This window comes from Alternaria novae-zelandiae (assembly GCF_023758075.1).
Source record: "Alternaria novae-zelandiae strain BMP 2774 chromosome Unknown scaffold_10, whole genome shotgun sequence".
NCBI classification, from domain to species: Eukaryota; Fungi; Ascomycota; class Dothideomycetes; order Pleosporales; family Pleosporaceae; genus Alternaria; species Alternaria novae-zelandiae.
This window is the reverse complement of record NW_026056970.1, coordinates 106611-122812: the sequence shown is the minus strand read 5'-3', so window position 1 is coordinate 122812 and position 16202 is coordinate 106611. Positions and strand designations below refer to the sequence as shown.

Sequence of the window (16202 nt, the reverse complement as noted above, 5' to 3'; positions counted from 1 at the left end):
GGTAGAGAACGGCAAAGAGTTGTTTTATACTCAGTCCATGATGCGAAAATCGCCGGGTGGTGGGTGAGACGACTGATCTAGGAGCTAAGGTGAGGCCGACATTGCTCTTGACACTGTTGTGCTTGCTCACGAAGTCCCAAAGGCTGGATCTTGGTTCGTGGACAGTATAGCAGGACTTCGATTGGTGTCTTCAAAACTGAAAGCTTGAACATGCCCAGGTGTCCACGGGTGCGTCTGAACATGCCCAGGAACAAGACCGAACATCAAGCACCGCCGGAGACATACCGCAACACTTGCAAACTAAATCAAGATGTGATTCCTGAGAGGCTTGTCAAGTCTTGATCGTGCCGGTAAACCCGTGTTCTCTGGTTGAATATTTGGTGTCGCGCCAGGAACGACGATTGACCAAATCACAAGCTGTGCCGTCGCGGTGCCTCGGCTAACTGCGGTCTATCAGCGATGAGGTCGCCAAACACGCCGCGCACAACGTCGACGCTACAGCTCCAGACTTGAATACCTCTGGGCGAAAAGACTACAGAACCATTGCAGTCGCACAAAAACATCCTAGATACGATCGAAATGCCCCTCCTCCGCCTCAACCCCCGCGTCCTACACCGCGCCGTTGAAATTCGCGGCTATGCAACTGCCCAAGCCCCGGCTATAAACGTCACAAACGTCCCAGCACCACACTGCGGAAGCATACGAATACTCTCCCTCAACCGGCCCGCGGCACGCAATGCGATATCACGGCAATTGCTCACAGAGCTGACGCAACAAGTGAACAGCCTACACAATGAGGGGGACACGGGATCAACGCGGGCGTTGATATTAGCGAGCGATATAGAGACAAGTTTCTGCGCGGGCGCGGACCTCAAGGAGAGGGCTACGTTTACCCAAGAAGAGTATGTCTAGTCTCTTCAACGGTCATATGAGACAAATGACGGCTAACACATGGCAGCACATCCAACTTTCTCACAACACTGCGAGGAACATTCGCGTCGATATCGCAATTACCCATCCCCACAATCTCTGCTTTGGCAGCACCGGCTTTCGGCGGCGGCCTCGAGCTAGCCCTCACCACACACATGCGCGTCTTCGCCTCTACCACGACCGTCGCCCTCCCAGAGACGCGTCTTGCCATCCTTCCTGGCGCGGGAGGAACATATCGTCTGCCTGCTTTGATCGGCCTCTCGCGCGCACGAGACATGATCTTGACAGGCCGCCGTGTTGCCGCGCCAGAAGCCTACTTCCTAGGGTTGTGCGACCGGTTAGTAGAGATCACGGCAGAGGATGTGCAACAGGAAGGGGCTGCACGGAAGAAGGTCCTGAACGAAGCGATTAGACTAGCAAGGGAGATATGTGAAGGTGGACCGATAGCGATCAAGGCCGCGCTTCAGGCGGTTGAGGGATGCGCGTTGGGCGAGAAGGCTGAGAATGCTGCATACGAGCTTGTGGTCAGGACAAAGGATAGGGATGAGGCGCTTGTCGCGTTCAAGGAGAAGAGAAAACCCGTGTTCAAGGGAGAATAATCGAATGTTAGTGGCGCTGGTCAAGTGCTGAGATATGCGCCTCTGGCCTGAATCAACATGCTTCATTGATGCCGTGTACGAGTGCGATACACGCTGCTTCACATCTTGCTCTTGATCTCCTCCAGCAGCTTGCTCAATTCGCTCTTGTCCGCTTCCTTAGTTGGCCACTCAATCCCGAGACCCTCCTGTTGGTTCGGCTTTGGGATCAGGTGGAAGTGTACGTGATCCACGACCTGGTGGGCAATCCTTCCATTGTTCTGTAGGATGTTGTAGTCTTGGATGTTCTGCGCGATAGCAATTCGCTTCGTGACGGAGAGCACTTCGGCGAGCTGGTCGTCGGGGATGTCGTGGAGCTTTGCGCCGTGGTGTTTGGGGATGATCAGCTAGGCGGCACATTAGTCTTGGCTGGTTGATACTGGAGGGACTAGAAAGCATACAGAGTGGCCTTTGCTCAAAGGACCGATGTCAAGGAAAGCAAGTGTCTTCTCGCTCTCGAAGATCTTCATCGAAGGGATCTCGCCTGGTCTTTGTGTTAGCCATTGTCGATTGCGAGAAGAGCCAAGCTAAGATATTGTTACCCTTGATGATCTTGCAGAAGATGCATGCAGCGGAGGACATTGTGGTACTCGTGGAATGAATAGTTGGTTGGTTGGTACGGGTCTGGTTGGTGAATGAAGATGACGCAGCGAGCTTATGCTTTGAGAGCGAAGTGGGGTTGACCGAGGGACATGTGGGGTAGCTGTTTGGCGGGACGGTTCCGCCATGCTTCACATGTATATTCCAATCACGATCGTATGCTCATAAACACTACTGCACTAGTTGTAGAAGCATTCATCCTCTCAAGTATAGCTACCCCATGTTCTCGCGGGTCATGACTTTGCCCACTTCCACGATGGGCACTCAAAGTTTGCATAGCATCTGAACTCGTTGCTCAGTCCTTTGGCGTGCTTGATCTCGTAATCAGTCGTCTTGGTTCCTACTTTCCCGTACAGTTTGTCTGTGACCAAGCTTTCCATACGCTCGCCAGTGCAGACAATGAGACGCAGAGAATCTTGCGTCCATGACTTCGCTAACCATCGCACGGTCAAGGCAGCTACGACGTGTTAGCAACATCGAACCTACGCTTGTTGGAGACATATCATGAAAGTACCTTTAGTTTGACAATCTTGACTTAGAAATGGCGGGTCGCAAATGATGACATCGAACGAGGCCTTCATCTCAGCTGGTAGTTGGATCGCCTTCTCGAAGTCGTAGCGCACGAACTCCTTGAAGACGGCAAAGCGCTCGTCGAACTCCAGCAATTTGATCTGCGGCCGGCATTTGACTTCACCCGAGTTCTAATAAAATCAGTTTTTCTCGTCTTGCGCTTCCAGAGTACTCACCAGTAGATTTTTCAGTTGGATGAAAGCACTCGGAGCAGACACGACTGCTATCCTTGTCTCATCTGTCGCACCATCCAGAAGCTGTCGCGCAAGCACCATAGCGGTCTCGTCGCTATACCAAAATTGACTTGCATTCCAGTCTTCGGTGAAGGCGTCCATGGACAACTTCCCTTCGAAGTCATCTTCGGCTTGCCCTTTTAGTTCCTCAAACTGCTTTTGTCGTGCATCCCGCTCGCCATAAAATTCTTTCAGCGCGGCAAGAGCATCGCCGGAGAGCTGTCTTCATTTGTTAGCATTTGGGCTGCGATCAGCTAGTACGACCTACGGTATCTCATCGTCGTCTTCGATTGGCGACATGTTGACTTTGACCCAAGACAAGTTGCCGCACTGTGTACCTGAAAAGTGATGAGTTGGTTAAGTCGTATCCCACTATCGATAACAATGTGCCTCGGCTGTGCTGGTCCAGCTGTAACCTGAGGTCAGAGCGACCATGCGCCCGCGATTGCGATGGCCGTCAGCTACCTCTAGCACACGCGCACTCTACTCAAAGATGGCAGAATCTTTGGTATCGCTTCCTGAGGTTGAGCAGGTCAGCGATCGGGTTATCAGGGTCCTCGGCGGCAACCCCAGCAAGGTGAGCGCCGTTATCATTTAAGGAACGGCGCGATCTGACAAAGCTCAAGTTCACGCTGCAAGGTACATGCGGTTGCAATATTACGGTTAATATGTTCTAAGTAAATTAGGCACGAACACGTACATAGTTGGTCGTGGCGCATCACGACTGCTCATTGACACTGGCGAAGGCAAACCGCAGTGGATAGCGTCGATCAAGTCGCTCCTTTCAAAGGAGAACATCGCCATCGATAAAGTGCTATTGACGCACTGGCACCACGATCATATCCAAGGCGTCCCCGACCTACTCGCGCACTGTCCCGACACGAAGGTCTACAAGAACGATCCGCACGACGACTGGCTCGCGATAAGTGATGGGCAGAAGTTTGAGACGGAAGGCGCGACCCTACGTGCCTTCTTCTGCCCGGGACATACCACAGACCACACAGCTTTCGTGTTGGAGGAAGAAGATGCCATGTTCACGGCGGACAACGTATTGGGTCAGGGCACAGCCGTATTCGAAGATCTGGCAGCGTACATGAAGAGCCTCGACGCCATGTCGACGCAGTTCAGGGGTCGCGCATATCCCGGTCATGGGCCTGTCATCGAAGATGGTCCATCAAAAATCACTGAGTATATAAAACACCGCAAGCAGCGTGAGAAACAGGTGTTGGATGTACTTGCGGAGAGTCAAGGCATGGGTTCTCTGGATATCGTAAAAGTAATCTATAGGGAGTACCCAGAGAACCTTTGGGAACCGGCGGAGAGGGGGATACGCCAGATTCTCGACAAGCTTAAGCAGGAAGGCAAGGTGGGCGGTGACAAACTGTGGGTACTTAGTGGGAAGAGCAGTCTTTAGATGTTCTAATGACACATAGTTTGACATGGCTAAATTCTGATAAGCGCCCAAGTGACTTAACTGCGCCCCACCACGCCCAAGTTCATGTACGATGACCCAAATCATTGCGCAGTGCGAGCCTGGCACAACCCGTCCTAGTGATAGATGCATTGAATGCAGAATTTCTCATCAAACCATCAGTCGCGGTGCCAGAGTGGTTAATGGGTTAGACTTGAATTCTTCATTCAGTCATCTAATGGCTTCGGCCTCGCAAGGTACATAGACCCAAACCACACATCAGGGCCCCATCTAACGGAGACATTTAGTTCGAATCTTGTCCGCGACGTTGTATTTAAGGCCTGTAGAGAGTGGCATCTTTTTTGCGCGGTTGTGGTTGAGGTTGAGGGTGAAATGGTGGAATTTTGGGGCCACCCAACCGCCCAACTTTTTGCACCACCACGACACTAAGACTTGTAATCTTGTAACAATTACCGCTTACTGCGCTTCACAAACACAAACAATAATAATACTTCAAGGTTCATAACAAACGTCCATCCTCTCAGAAGTCAATTCCCCCAGGGCTCCTTTTGTACTTTCCAAAAGCACCACCACCACTTTGCGCTGCTAGTTTTCTAGCATACAAACCTTCATGTCCTGGCTTACAAACTATCCTCCGCTGTGCTTTTGTTCGGTTACTTTTTGTTATATCAGTGCATCACGTGGTAAGACGTCGCGATGAGATAGCAAGCCACCGGTCTACGAAGAATGGGCTTGTTAAGGCACTGCTGTCGTTTGATTTGTTCTGCCCTATTGCCGCTTGATGTATGCTTGAACGAGTACTAGCTGTCCGTAGAGTTGTCTACATAGTTGTCGACACGCGCAACGGCACAAGACGTCCAGTGGACGGCAATAATTTGTGTTGCATTTCCGGGTTTTGCTACATACATACTATTATAACGCAGTGAGTATATAGTGTCTTGGATAATGTATACTTCTAGTAAGAAAATAGCCCTAACAACTTTGTTGAGGATGCGACCCAAATTGTTGCCGCCCCTGGTGAGGGCTGCGCCCACCGGGTCCTCGCTTACTCAATGGCGTTCTTTCCCTTAGACCCCGCGCAATTCCACACCTCAAGTGCGCATTCTACCAGCGACGAAACGCCAAGCTCCCGAGGTCCTTCAGAACGCAAGAAAAAGTCATGGATTTGACTGACGATGCCGAAAACATGGTGCAAGATCACACCGATGATGATGACGAAAGTGTCCAGTCAGATGACGACATCGGAATCACAAGCGGCAATGGTCTCTCACAGCCTACGAACGCGCGCATTCAAGTCTCGAAGACTTTCCGGCAAGTTGGTCTGTATGGGATGCGTAGACAGAACTAACTAGTATGGCCTAGTCTGAGAGGACCCATGATCACGCTCGTGATCGGACCAGCGCACGAGGCCGTGTCGATCTAAGTCCATCAAGATATTCTTACAAGAACTTCTGAATTCTTCGCCCGAGCCCTGAAGCCTGAATGGGCGGCCATGCGGGAGAGGCCGGATTATATTGAGCTACCCGCTTACACAGTAAAAGATGTTGAAACCTACGCACACTGGTTGTACTCTGGAAAAGTGCCAGCCAGGTGCTTCGATCTCTGTCGAACCTTCCATGATCAAGAGGAGAACAATCCAGTTTGGATCGACCTTGCGAACGCATACGTGTTTGGTGAGCAGATACTGGACCGACATTACCAGCAGACTGTTCTCAACACCATGGCTGGTATTCAAAACGATAGTTATGATGTCGCAGATAAGCCACCGCACCGGAGAATTCTCTGTATACCAGATTTTCCTTCTGAGGAGGCTATGCGTGTTCTTTACCGTGGCACACCCGAAAGCTCGCCCATCAGGGCGTTAGCCGCGGACATGTGTGCATATGCTACCCTTCAGGACGAGGATCGAAGGCCAGACTTCAATCGCTTGCCTCGCGAAGCATTGGTGGACGTTCTGGATGCGATACCAAGGATAAATTCGATACAGAAACTTTCGCGCCCATGGGATGAGTACACGGAAGGTTATTGGCCTATGCTGAACGAAGTCTGAGAAATGTATGTTCACTACCAGTTTGTATTGTTCGTGCGCTATCGCAAATCTAATTAACTCTAGCCGACCTCGCAGCAATCCGTGGACTCACAACTTCTCTCGCCACCGCAGATATGTTTCAACATGTTACTAGCATACAAAATTATTTACGCCATTCACCGATGACAACACCATCAGCGACTAAAGGGTGGCGACTTTCCTGCTGTACACTATTCAGGCAAGAGAAACTATGTAACACCAACCTCCGTCCCTCTCAAAGGACAAGGTCGCGTAGAGCCTACGTCAACGTTAGATTGCCTACTTTGTATAGTGTTGCTTCAAGGTATCCTGCAGCCCTGTTTAAGGTCTACCTTGCAATGAGATCTGCATGTGCTCACAGCATGTGCGCGTTTTTGGTACGAGGTGTCTTCTCTCTAATAATAGAAGGAAGCTCATCGTGCGGCACTGGGGCATTTTCAAAGTTCGATTCGTCAACGAAGACTTTCCTCACGATACAAACTAGACTAGCAGGTTTCCTCGTTTGCCTACAAAAGGTTGTTGCTTTGTTGAACGTCTGATGCATGAATGCGGGCACAGCGCAGTTAAATAACACAGTATATAATCGCAAGACAGGTAGATTTCCTGAACACCTTGTTTCACAGTATGCAGCAGTATATACTCTTCTAAATGTTCTAGTATTTAAAACTAAGCCATGAAGTTCGGTGCGTCCCACTACAAAAGGTTATACCTTAGAGGTTTGACGATGCCTGGAAGATATTCAGCGTACGCTACGATGCGCGATTGTGAATGTCTTTCACTTCAGTTACATTTCACCCATCACCGCTATCGCAACCACGCTGGACAATGTATCGCAGTGCCCGGTGGCTGTCCCCAATCGGTACGTGCACCCGCGCCGACGGACTGAGTAGCTGCCGTTCTACCACTCCCCTGGCCTATATAAACCCTCGATTCCTCGACTCAATGCTCACCACTGCACTGCTTTACTCTACTCCACTCAACCAGAACTTCCATCAAACTCCACCAAGAGTCACCTGAGCCTCATTTTTAAGCAAACGTCAGCAATCACAAAGATGGGAGGCAAGAATAAGAAGAAGGGCGCCTCCGGCGCCGATGGGGTGGCCAGTTCCAGCAAGAAAAAGAAGGGACGCGGCGGCATGAGCGACAAGCAAGAAGAGAACAAGGCCAGAACCTTGGAGGACCTTAACTCTTCCTCAGCTTGGGATCGAGATGATGCCGAAGACGATGCGACACGCGAACCGGATGACGTTGCCGAAACTTCCGAAGAGCCCATCGAATCCACTCCGACTATAGAACAGGCACAGGATATCACTGAAACTGAGCCAGTCAAGAACGACGACCCGCAGGACGAGCTTCCACAGCAAGAGCCCGATGTCGCCGAGTCTGAGATACCTTGGACTACGACGCCGTCAACGCGAAAGAATAAGGCAAGCAACGTTTCAGACGCTGCAGATGTCTCTAGTGATACCCTTCCGAGCAGCCAAGCCCCTACCGAATCATGGTCTTTTGGTGAGAAAGGCGTCGCAGATGTTGCGAAGTCTCAAGATGCTGGGCAACTCCAAGATGCTGAGCAGCTCCACGATACCACAAACTTTGAAGACGATCTAGGCGATAAGCTCAAGCATCTTTCGCTCGAAAAACAGACATCAAAAGAAGAAGCTGAAGTAACAGATGGCGAAGAGAAGCAGGGCGCAATCGTTTCAGCTGACAACGTTGTGTGCCGGCCAAAGATTGAGGATGAAGCAGCACCTGAAAATCTTAGCGACGAGTCATCAGCTCCTCTCGAAGCTCATCGGGCGCTGTCACCGCCGCCTCTCAAAGCACAGCTTGAAGAACCCCATGAGCCTACCGAGAATCTGGGGAACAAAGCACGAGCGTCGTCCGAATTGCCTGTCCAAAAGCCGAAGCCCAACGATCGACTTGTACCACCTACTCAGGAAATCGTAAAGCAGCCTGCGACTGCACGAACCCTTGCTGATAAGCCACAACTGCCGAGTAAGCCTCAGTCCTCTACTGAGGTCCAACAAACCCAAGCACCATCACCGGCACAGTTGCAGCAGCCTCCCAAGTCCAAGCCACCCACTCAAGTTCAACACACCCAGACAACACCGCCGGCACAACCTCCCAAGGCCAAGGCGCCTATTCAGGCCCAAGCACAATTACCGGCACAGTCACAACAGTCTGACAAGTCTATGACTTCTGTTCAAGCTCAAGGTACCCAAACAGTGCCATGGACACCTCCGCTGCCCCCAGTCAAACCTAAGAATCCTACCCGAGACCAAGGCACCCAAACTGAGCTATGGTCACCTCCACGGCCTCCAGTCGAGCCCAAGAATCCTACCCGAGACCAGGGCACCCAGACAAAGCCATGGGTTGAGCCACAGCCGCCGGCCAAACCCGAAACTATCACCCGCAACCAAGGCGCCCAGACACAAATTTCGTCTTCGTCAGCCCCGGAGCCAAAGTCTCATGGTAGGGCGGAGCCTCCTCTTCGAGGAATCTTAAAAAAGTCTAAGGCTTCGCCGTCAGCTTCGCCGTCAGCTTCCACTCGGCCGCAGAACCAAGAAATCGAGATCCCCGATGGCCGGCGAGCACCGCGACCTTCCAATTCCGCCACGCCATCAGCTTCCACCCGGCCGCAGAATCAGGGAAGCGGCTTTCCCTATGGTCGGCCAGCACCGCTGTCTAACGGTCTCGCACAATCTATCCAGAACCGGCGATCGTTGGAACCAGAGCGGAACAACCATGGCACGGCTAGGTCGACTTATGGCTCAGCAAGCGGAACACCACTCGGAAGATCCAACGTGCCTGCAACGCCTCCGGTTCGACCAACTCCAGATCAACGCAGATCACCTCGACCAATCCTAATCCAAGCGGACCCTGATTTAGTTGTAGAGCTGGTTGTAAATCACCAGTATGACAGATCCGCAATAGCTTACCAACACACCCTGGCGAGGAACACGGATTACTTCATTGAACCTGGAAACTTATACCCAGCTTCTGGAAAAGTGAGGACCCACTTCGTGGGCGAACAATTCTCCAGCCGAGTGGTCAAAGAATACGTGGAGTGGCTAGGTCGTGGTAGGCTTCCTACCATGGCTTCCCTTGGTCGACTCACTCCTTCTACCGCTGACGAGGTTCTCATGTTCTTGGCTCGTGCATACGTTTTTGGCGAGCGGATCGACGACAGGGCTTGGATGAACGATGTCATGGATTGCTTTACCTATGTGCATATCCATGATTGGCGCCTCGAGCTGGACGATGTCATCTTATTCACGTATAAGTTTTCGGTTTCTCATTCACGGCTACGTACGCTTTTGGCGGATATGTTCGCGTACCTTCTCCCTAACCCTGAGCAATTGCTGTCTCAGGATGGCATTCCACTAGTGCAGGAATTGAGGGACCTGCCGTCAGCATTCTATCGCGCTGTACGATGCGAGATGACGCAGAGGACAAATTGTACGCCCTCGTGCTGGCGCGCCCGTCTCGACCACCCAGAGCATTACTATGTTGATGAAGAGGGAGAGGGTGGGCTTTCATGGAGACAAGCGCCTGATTGTGGGCATGGCGAGGCTAAATCGATGAGGTGAAATGTCATGTTTTGGAATTTTTCAGGGTAGGACAAGTACCTTGTAGTGTGTAAGAGCAGCTGTAATGGAAGCATGAAACGGAATACCATCTGCTCGTTCTTTCGGTTTCTATATGTGATCCCCTGGTCCCGCGAAGTATGTATCGGGACACAGAAATCTTAATGAATGCCGCCATTGAATGTGCAATGCATACGAGACATACATCACATCCTTTCTTGGGTGGAGGGGTTAGAAGAGTTCACTCCGCTTCCGCTCTACATTGTCCGGGGAGACCACGAACATCAGTCGCCGTACTTTCCCCCAGATGAACAGGTAAGAGGGGATGTGGAGACCCCACGTTTCTGTCTTGTACTGGAACTGAGCTGATGAGTGATCGAAAGACGTAGTGACGTCGTGCGTGATAACGGAAAAATGACAGGTCGGCGGTTAGAATTACTGTCCCTTCAGTAGCGCGGCCCACTTGTCGGCGACTCTTTCCTTCCGACGCTGATCGGGGTTAGTCCAGCACCTAGCTTCCACTAACCTTCGCTTGAAGCAGGAATTCCCGCCGCGACCTCCACTTTCGCCGGCAGCTTTTCCCTTGAGATGGTCAGCTTTGAAAGGACGTTTACCCAACTGGACGACTGCACAGCGCGGAACGACGCGAGCCTAATTTTGGGGAATCCGGGGTAGCACTGGCACGCTCGCGCGCGTTTTCTGGGGTCTCCGAGCACCCCATACGGTCACCGCGGCCTTTGAAGATGCGGAGAAAGGCGTATGACGCCGGCAGCAGGGGTTTTGAAGGTTTGCGGAGCCAATGCCAGCCTCTCAGAAGCAAATTCGGAGACCAATGTCACGCGATCTAATTTCAAGATTAGCATCAAGACGTTCATCATGCAATTGCTACAGATTCTCACGATCCGTAGCAGAGCAGCTCGGTCAGTCTCGGACGCAAGGGTCCCACAGAAACTTCGAGCGAATCTTCCGATCCAAGCGGCGTAGCCTCAACAGCACAAACCCCACATGCGCACACCGCGCTGGCATCTCAAGTCACCCACGAACCTAACAGACAGAAGGTCGCAAGAGGTAGGTGTGAAGCTGAGCTAACGTGAAGCCGCTTCAGAAAACGCCGGCCGTGGTCGTTCCTAGCATTCCATCCACACTCCTTGGCGTTCGTTCTGGGAAGTCATCGGATATGTGCGCCTAACGGCAGTCAGACGCCTGACACTAGCGTTGGCAGATACTGTACATGGTGTGGACCCACCGGACAAGAGTTAACGCGGTATCAAGCGAGATATCGAAAGTGCATAAAGCGGTCGATTGCCTCCTCGCATTCACTACTCCCTCCTAGCCAGGCCATCCACTACACAGGCGATTTCAACAAGACACGATCCATATCACTGCACGTCATCATGGGTGGACAAGATTCGATCAAGAGCGCCCCTTATGAGCAGCGCGAGGCAATGTCTCCGTTCCCTAGCAAACAGGGAACGGTGACTCGGGAGCCTTATGGACCAGCAGGTATGCATATCACTTTGTGGAACCTCAATCACACGTGGGCTAATCCCAGAGCCAGGTTTCCGCGGCCTCTTCTCCAACCCTTACGTTGCCATGTGTGCAGCCTTTGCTACGATTGGAGGTCTTCTCTTTGGATACGATCAGGGTGTCATTTCCGTAACGCTCGTCATGGATCAATTCCTCGACCGGTTTCCGCGTGTCTCGAGTGAAGCTTCAGGAGCTGGTTTCTGGAAGGGCCTGATGACTGCTATGCTGGAGTTAGGCGCACTGATCGGTGCCCTTTTTGCCGGCTGGATTGCAGACAAACTCTCCAGGAAGTATTCCATCGTCGTCGCAGTCGTCATCTTCACGATCGGAAGCATTCTACAAACAGCAGCAATGGACTACGCCATGTTGACGGTCGGACGTTTGATCGGAGGATGGGGAATTGGAGCGTATGTTGAGCCATGTTTGTACACGGGATAGATGCTAACCACGCGTAGTCTTGCAACTATCGCCCCACTCTACATCTCTGAGATTGCGCCACCGGAGATCCGCGGTGCTCTTCTCGTCCTGCAGGAGTTCAGCATCGTCCTCGGCATCGTGATCGCCTTTTGGACAACCTATGGTACACGCTTCATGGCCGGCGAATGGTCATGGCGTCTCCCGTTCCTTATCCAGATGATTCCTGGTCTTATTCTGGGTGCTGGCATTGTTTTCCTGCCTTTCTCTCCAAGATGGCTCGCCAGCAAAGGCCGCGACGACGAAGCCCTAGTCGTCCTGGGCAAGCTCCGCAAGCTTCCCACTGACGACCCACGCATCTTCCAAGAATGGTGCGAAATCCGCGCAGAAGTTACCTTCAACCACGAAGTGAGCGTTGAGAGGCACCCTGAGTTACAGGCCAAAACTCGCACGAACGAGTTCAAGCTTGAGGTTCAGTCTTGGCTCGACTGCTTTAGACATGGATGTTGGAAGCGCACTGTCGTCGGAGTTGGCATCATGTTCTTCCAGCAGTTTGTTGGTATGTTCCTCCTTACCCCGACGTGAGAAAATACTAACACAACTCTAGGTATCAATGCGTTGATCTACTATTCGCCCTCTCTTTTTGAAACACTAGGCCAGGACTACGAGATGCAGCTTCTACTTTCCGGCATCATCAACTGCACGCAGCTCGTTGGTGTCGCAACAAGTCTATGGACCATGGATCGCTTCGGGCGCCGGCCACTACTCCTCACCGGTGCTGCTCTCATGTTTATCTGCCATCTCATCATCGCTGTCTTGGTTGGCAAGTTTGGTGGACGATGGCTGGACTTTGCAGTAGAAGGCTGGGTTGCCGTTGCCTTCCTATTCTTCTACATGTTCAGCTTCGGTGCTACTTGGGGACCCGTCCCGTGGGCTATGCCTTCGGAGATCTTCCCATCTTCCTTGCGAGCAAAGGGCGTTGCACTCTCAACGTGCTCCAACTGGTTCAACAACTTCATCATCGTAAGTCTTCCCTTCGTCTTTACTGTCTGTGACTAGCGACTGACCTGTATACCAGGGGTTGATCACTCCTCCTCTTGTTCAAAACACCGGCTACGGAGCCTACACCTTCTTCGCCGTCTTTTGTGGACTCGCCTTTGTTTTCACATTCTTCGTAGTCCCGGAGACATCTGGCAAGACTTTGGAGGAGATGGACCAGGTTTTCAAGGATGTCAGCAGTGAGGCAGAAGAGCAACAAAAGGCGCGCATCATGCGCGACATCATCGCAGGCAAACAAAACGAGACTGTCACCACAACCGCAGTCCCTTGAAGCAGGACAATTGCTCAGCAAGGAGGCCAGTAGATTTTGTAATTAGCGAGACAATTATTCGGTTTATTCTTATCACAGCTTCGCGCACTACGATTGGAATTTGAATGATACAATCGATCGAAGGACTGGGCTTACGATGCGCAGTCTCATAGTGCACGATGAGCGGGTCGCTCCTGCTCGCCTCCGGTGAAAGACGTTGTGACATGCGACGTACGTGCAACGCAAACTTCTTGGCTCGCTACCTCGTATCATGATGATTGTTTGGTTGAGTATCGTATTGTAACGATGACCACGCAACGTCGCGATGGATGTAATGATGCTATTCGATTGCGCCCGGTTTGCCTATTCGAGAACACGAATTTCCGCCTGACGAGATCTGGCAATGAATATCTAGACGTTGTGATGAGCGCTACATGTTAAGGGAAATGTAGTGCAGAACAAAGACATGATTTAGCATGTGCATCTCATGCTAGTTGCGTAAGACATGTTTGTCCGGAGCAATCTTGTATTTGACGCCTGAAGCCATATCTATACTGCTTAGGTACGCCAAAGCTGAGCTGCATTCAGAAGCATCGCGGAAAGAACACCTGGAATGTAAAGACGCATGTCATCAGATTGACAGGTGTACGCGTGCTTTGCTGTTCAAACACCTCGCCGAGTTGTGCGTCGAGCTCCATGCTCCCTGTGACGTAAAAAGATTGCCTTCAAAAGGAGCTCCGCGGGAGAGAGCGCATCACCGCTCTGCCCCAGAAAACACGTACGGCATTGCCATCTTCTACTTTCCACCCGTCATCGTGCTCGTGCCATCATTTCACTCCCAGATCCTCGATAGCCGATTATCTCCACGTTCTGCGCCAAATTGCGAGGCTTCCCATCGCCAAACTTTTGCAGCTGGGCCGTTAGGGTTTCCCAACTTTCGCCCCGCGCCACCCTTCCCAGTACAGCATCATGACCCGACTGACTCCAAGGCCGCGATAATTCCGTAGAACTGCGTGTTGGTTGTCCCAGCACCGATTCCAATGCAAGGTGTGCATAACACACGGCCTCGTTCGCATCGCCTGGTATGCCTATATCGTCGAATGGCTTTGTGATCACGCTCTCGGGGAGCTCCGCTTCGAGGTAGTCTATGATGTTCGCGTTGCGCGCACTCGGGCCGCTGATGAAGAGTTCGTCGACGTCCTGGCCGGCAGGAAAGCGGAGCGCGAGGAGCCTGCGATACTGCTTCAAGATATTCTCGGCCGTTATACGGGTAACGGTAGCGATTATGTCTGCTTCAGAGAGTTTCATGAAGATGCACTCATCAACGACTCGTTGGGCTTCATGTTCACCAAACATATCCCGGGCTATGCTTAAAGAAGGCAAGACGCGAGAGTAATCGTGCGTCTGGAGGAACCGTGTGACGATAGCTTGATTGGGCTTCCCCGGCGCTGCATACTCCCCGTCGTTGTCATTGTTCCGATCGTTTGAAGTGCAGTACTTCATGGCGTAGTCAATGAACACGCTTCCAGGCCCGCAGTCGCGACAATTTGTCCCTCGAGCATCTCCCTTCGACCGAGGAGGAATGAAGCTACAATTCGCAAGCTCGCCAATGTTCAGACAAGCTCGAAACTTGGAAGAGTGTCTCAAGAAGAGTTGATCAATGTAGGCGACGGGGGAAACTTGAGGTCTCAAAGACCCAGCTTCAATGACAGCAAAGTCGAAGACAGTGTTGACACCAATCTCAGTGTTTATATTGGCGTTCCATCCCAGCGGGTGCGTGCTCAGGTCGTTTGTTTCAGGCATGTCAGGTCGCCTCAAGCCCGATGTGTGTGTGCCGACCAGGTTTATGGATGCGAGTGGTATGCAATGCTTCTCACAGAAAGTGGTAATGCCATTGGAGAACAAGTAACCGAGCAGCGCGTTGAGGCGTGTCGCTAGTGAGGAGTTGCGCTCAACTTCGCGGATGGAAGTGAGGATGTGGTTTCGAACAGGAGGTGAGGTAGGTAGCGAACCGCACTATCGTTCGTCAGCATTTGCAGGGCGACAGTATGAACAACACTAACTTGGATGAGTTCTAGATACAGCGTAGCACTAGGGGAGGCTTGCAGATACCGGACCAGCGCGAAGTCAAGCTGGTTTAACCCACTTCCGCAACAGACCCCTAGAATGCGGAGGTCCAATGCACTCTTCATGGTCTCTCTCGTATGAACCTGTAGGCTTCCATGGTCTGTTGCTGAGTCGTTGCGACGCATACTAAGCTTGACTGTTGTTCAATCAAGAAGTACACATGAGTGCTTCACATCCGGAGGCGAAGATTATCAAATGGTAGAGGCCCGGAGGTACCTAGGCAAGGGGGGACTTGTCCAGTGGCGTCCGACTGAGGCGTCACCCAAGGCATCTCGGGTTATCGCCCCATAAGGGGCTTTGCAGAGAGGAATGCATGCTAAAGGTACGCTGTGGGGTGGATGGGTATCCGTGTCGCGCTATGCAGATCTCAACGGACCCGATGAGGACTTGATGTACCAAGACTCCCGTGACCGGGCTCTGGCACCTCGTTACGACTTACGCGAAGGGATTGGCCCGGGACAGATATCCGGCCGTGAAATGACGTAGCTGCTCAACGGTCATCCCTTCAACATATCAAGTCAGCAACCAGGCACATGCTAATCAACTTCGCACGGGAAGATGCGCTTTGTGTTCTTCATTGCCGGTCTGCTACATACCTAGCAATTGATGGAATGCAGGTATAACGCGTTGTACAAGGCCATATGCATCACAGTAATATCTAGGTGATACTCACGTAGCGCTCCCAGACGTGCAATAAGCGACCGCAGCTGCCGGATATCGGTGCTTTGTTGCGAGGCTTTCGGATGCAAAAAGAGCTTCTCGTCTTGGCT

The 16202-nt window shown here is 51.9% G+C and overlaps 7 protein-coding genes and 1 non-coding gene across 8 annotated transcripts; 5 read left to right on the top strand and 3 right to left on the bottom strand.

The window, feature by feature from the left end:
- Positions 1-579: 579 nt before the first annotated feature.
- Positions 580-1529, top strand: J4E88_005419 (uncharacterized protein; the record flags this gene model as incomplete). The annotated part of the gene is made up of 2 exons (XM_049399056.1): positions 580-902; positions 959-1529. 2 exons carry the CDS (start codon positions 580-582, stop codon positions 1527-1529), a joined length of 894 nt encoding a protein of 297 aa, XP_049254847.1.
- A 98-nt stretch (positions 1530-1627) lies between these two features.
- On the bottom strand, positions 1628-2147 carry J4E88_005418 (uncharacterized protein; the record flags this gene model as incomplete). Its single annotated transcript, XM_049399055.1, has 3 exons — positions 1628-1912; positions 1967-2049; positions 2108-2147. The coding sequence occupies 3 exons, from the start codon at positions 2145-2147 to the stop codon at positions 1628-1630; spliced, it is 408 nt and encodes a 135-aa protein (XP_049254846.1).
- A 251-nt stretch (positions 2148-2398) lies between these two features.
- Positions 2399-3268, bottom strand: J4E88_005417 (uncharacterized protein; the record flags this gene model as incomplete). The annotated part of the gene is made up of 4 exons (XM_049399054.1): positions 2399-2622; positions 2680-2866; positions 2912-3191; positions 3237-3268. 4 exons carry the CDS (start codon positions 3266-3268, stop codon positions 2399-2401), a joined length of 723 nt encoding a protein of 240 aa, XP_049254845.1.
- Positions 3269-3461: 193 nt separating this feature from the next.
- Positions 3462-4382, top strand: J4E88_005416 (uncharacterized protein; the record flags this gene model as incomplete). Its single annotated transcript, XM_049399053.1, has 3 exons — positions 3462-3545; positions 3589-3607; positions 3655-4382. 3 exons carry the CDS (start codon positions 3462-3464, stop codon positions 4380-4382), a joined length of 831 nt encoding a protein of 276 aa, XP_049254844.1.
- Positions 4383-4561: 179 nt separating this feature from the next.
- Positions 4562-4707, top strand: J4E88_005415. The gene has a single exon. It is a non-coding gene; the product is annotated as a tRNA-Ser (tRNA).
- A 2813-nt stretch (positions 4708-7520) lies between these two features.
- On the top strand, positions 7521-9336 carry J4E88_005414 (uncharacterized protein; the record flags this gene model as incomplete). Its single annotated transcript, XM_049399052.1, has 2 exons — positions 7521-8463; positions 9227-9336. 2 exons carry the CDS (start codon positions 7521-7523, stop codon positions 9334-9336), a joined length of 1053 nt encoding a protein of 350 aa, XP_049254843.1.
- A 2113-nt stretch (positions 9337-11449) lies between these two features.
- Positions 11450-13326, top strand: J4E88_005413 (uncharacterized protein; the record flags this gene model as incomplete). The annotated part of the gene is made up of 5 exons (XM_049399051.1): positions 11450-11558; positions 11614-11989; positions 12038-12555; positions 12604-13019; positions 13075-13326. The coding sequence occupies 5 exons, from the start codon at positions 11450-11452 to the stop codon at positions 13324-13326; spliced, it is 1671 nt and encodes a 556-aa protein (XP_049254842.1).
- A 946-nt stretch (positions 13327-14272) lies between these two features.
- J4E88_005412 (uncharacterized protein) lies at positions 14273-15497 on the bottom strand (the record flags this gene model as incomplete). The annotated part of the gene is made up of 4 exons (XM_049399050.1): positions 14273-14314; positions 14368-15321; positions 15369-15466; positions 15491-15497. The coding sequence occupies 4 exons, from the start codon at positions 15495-15497 to the stop codon at positions 14273-14275; spliced, it is 1101 nt and encodes a 366-aa protein (XP_049254841.1).
- Between the last annotated feature and the right edge of the window lie 705 nt (positions 15498-16202).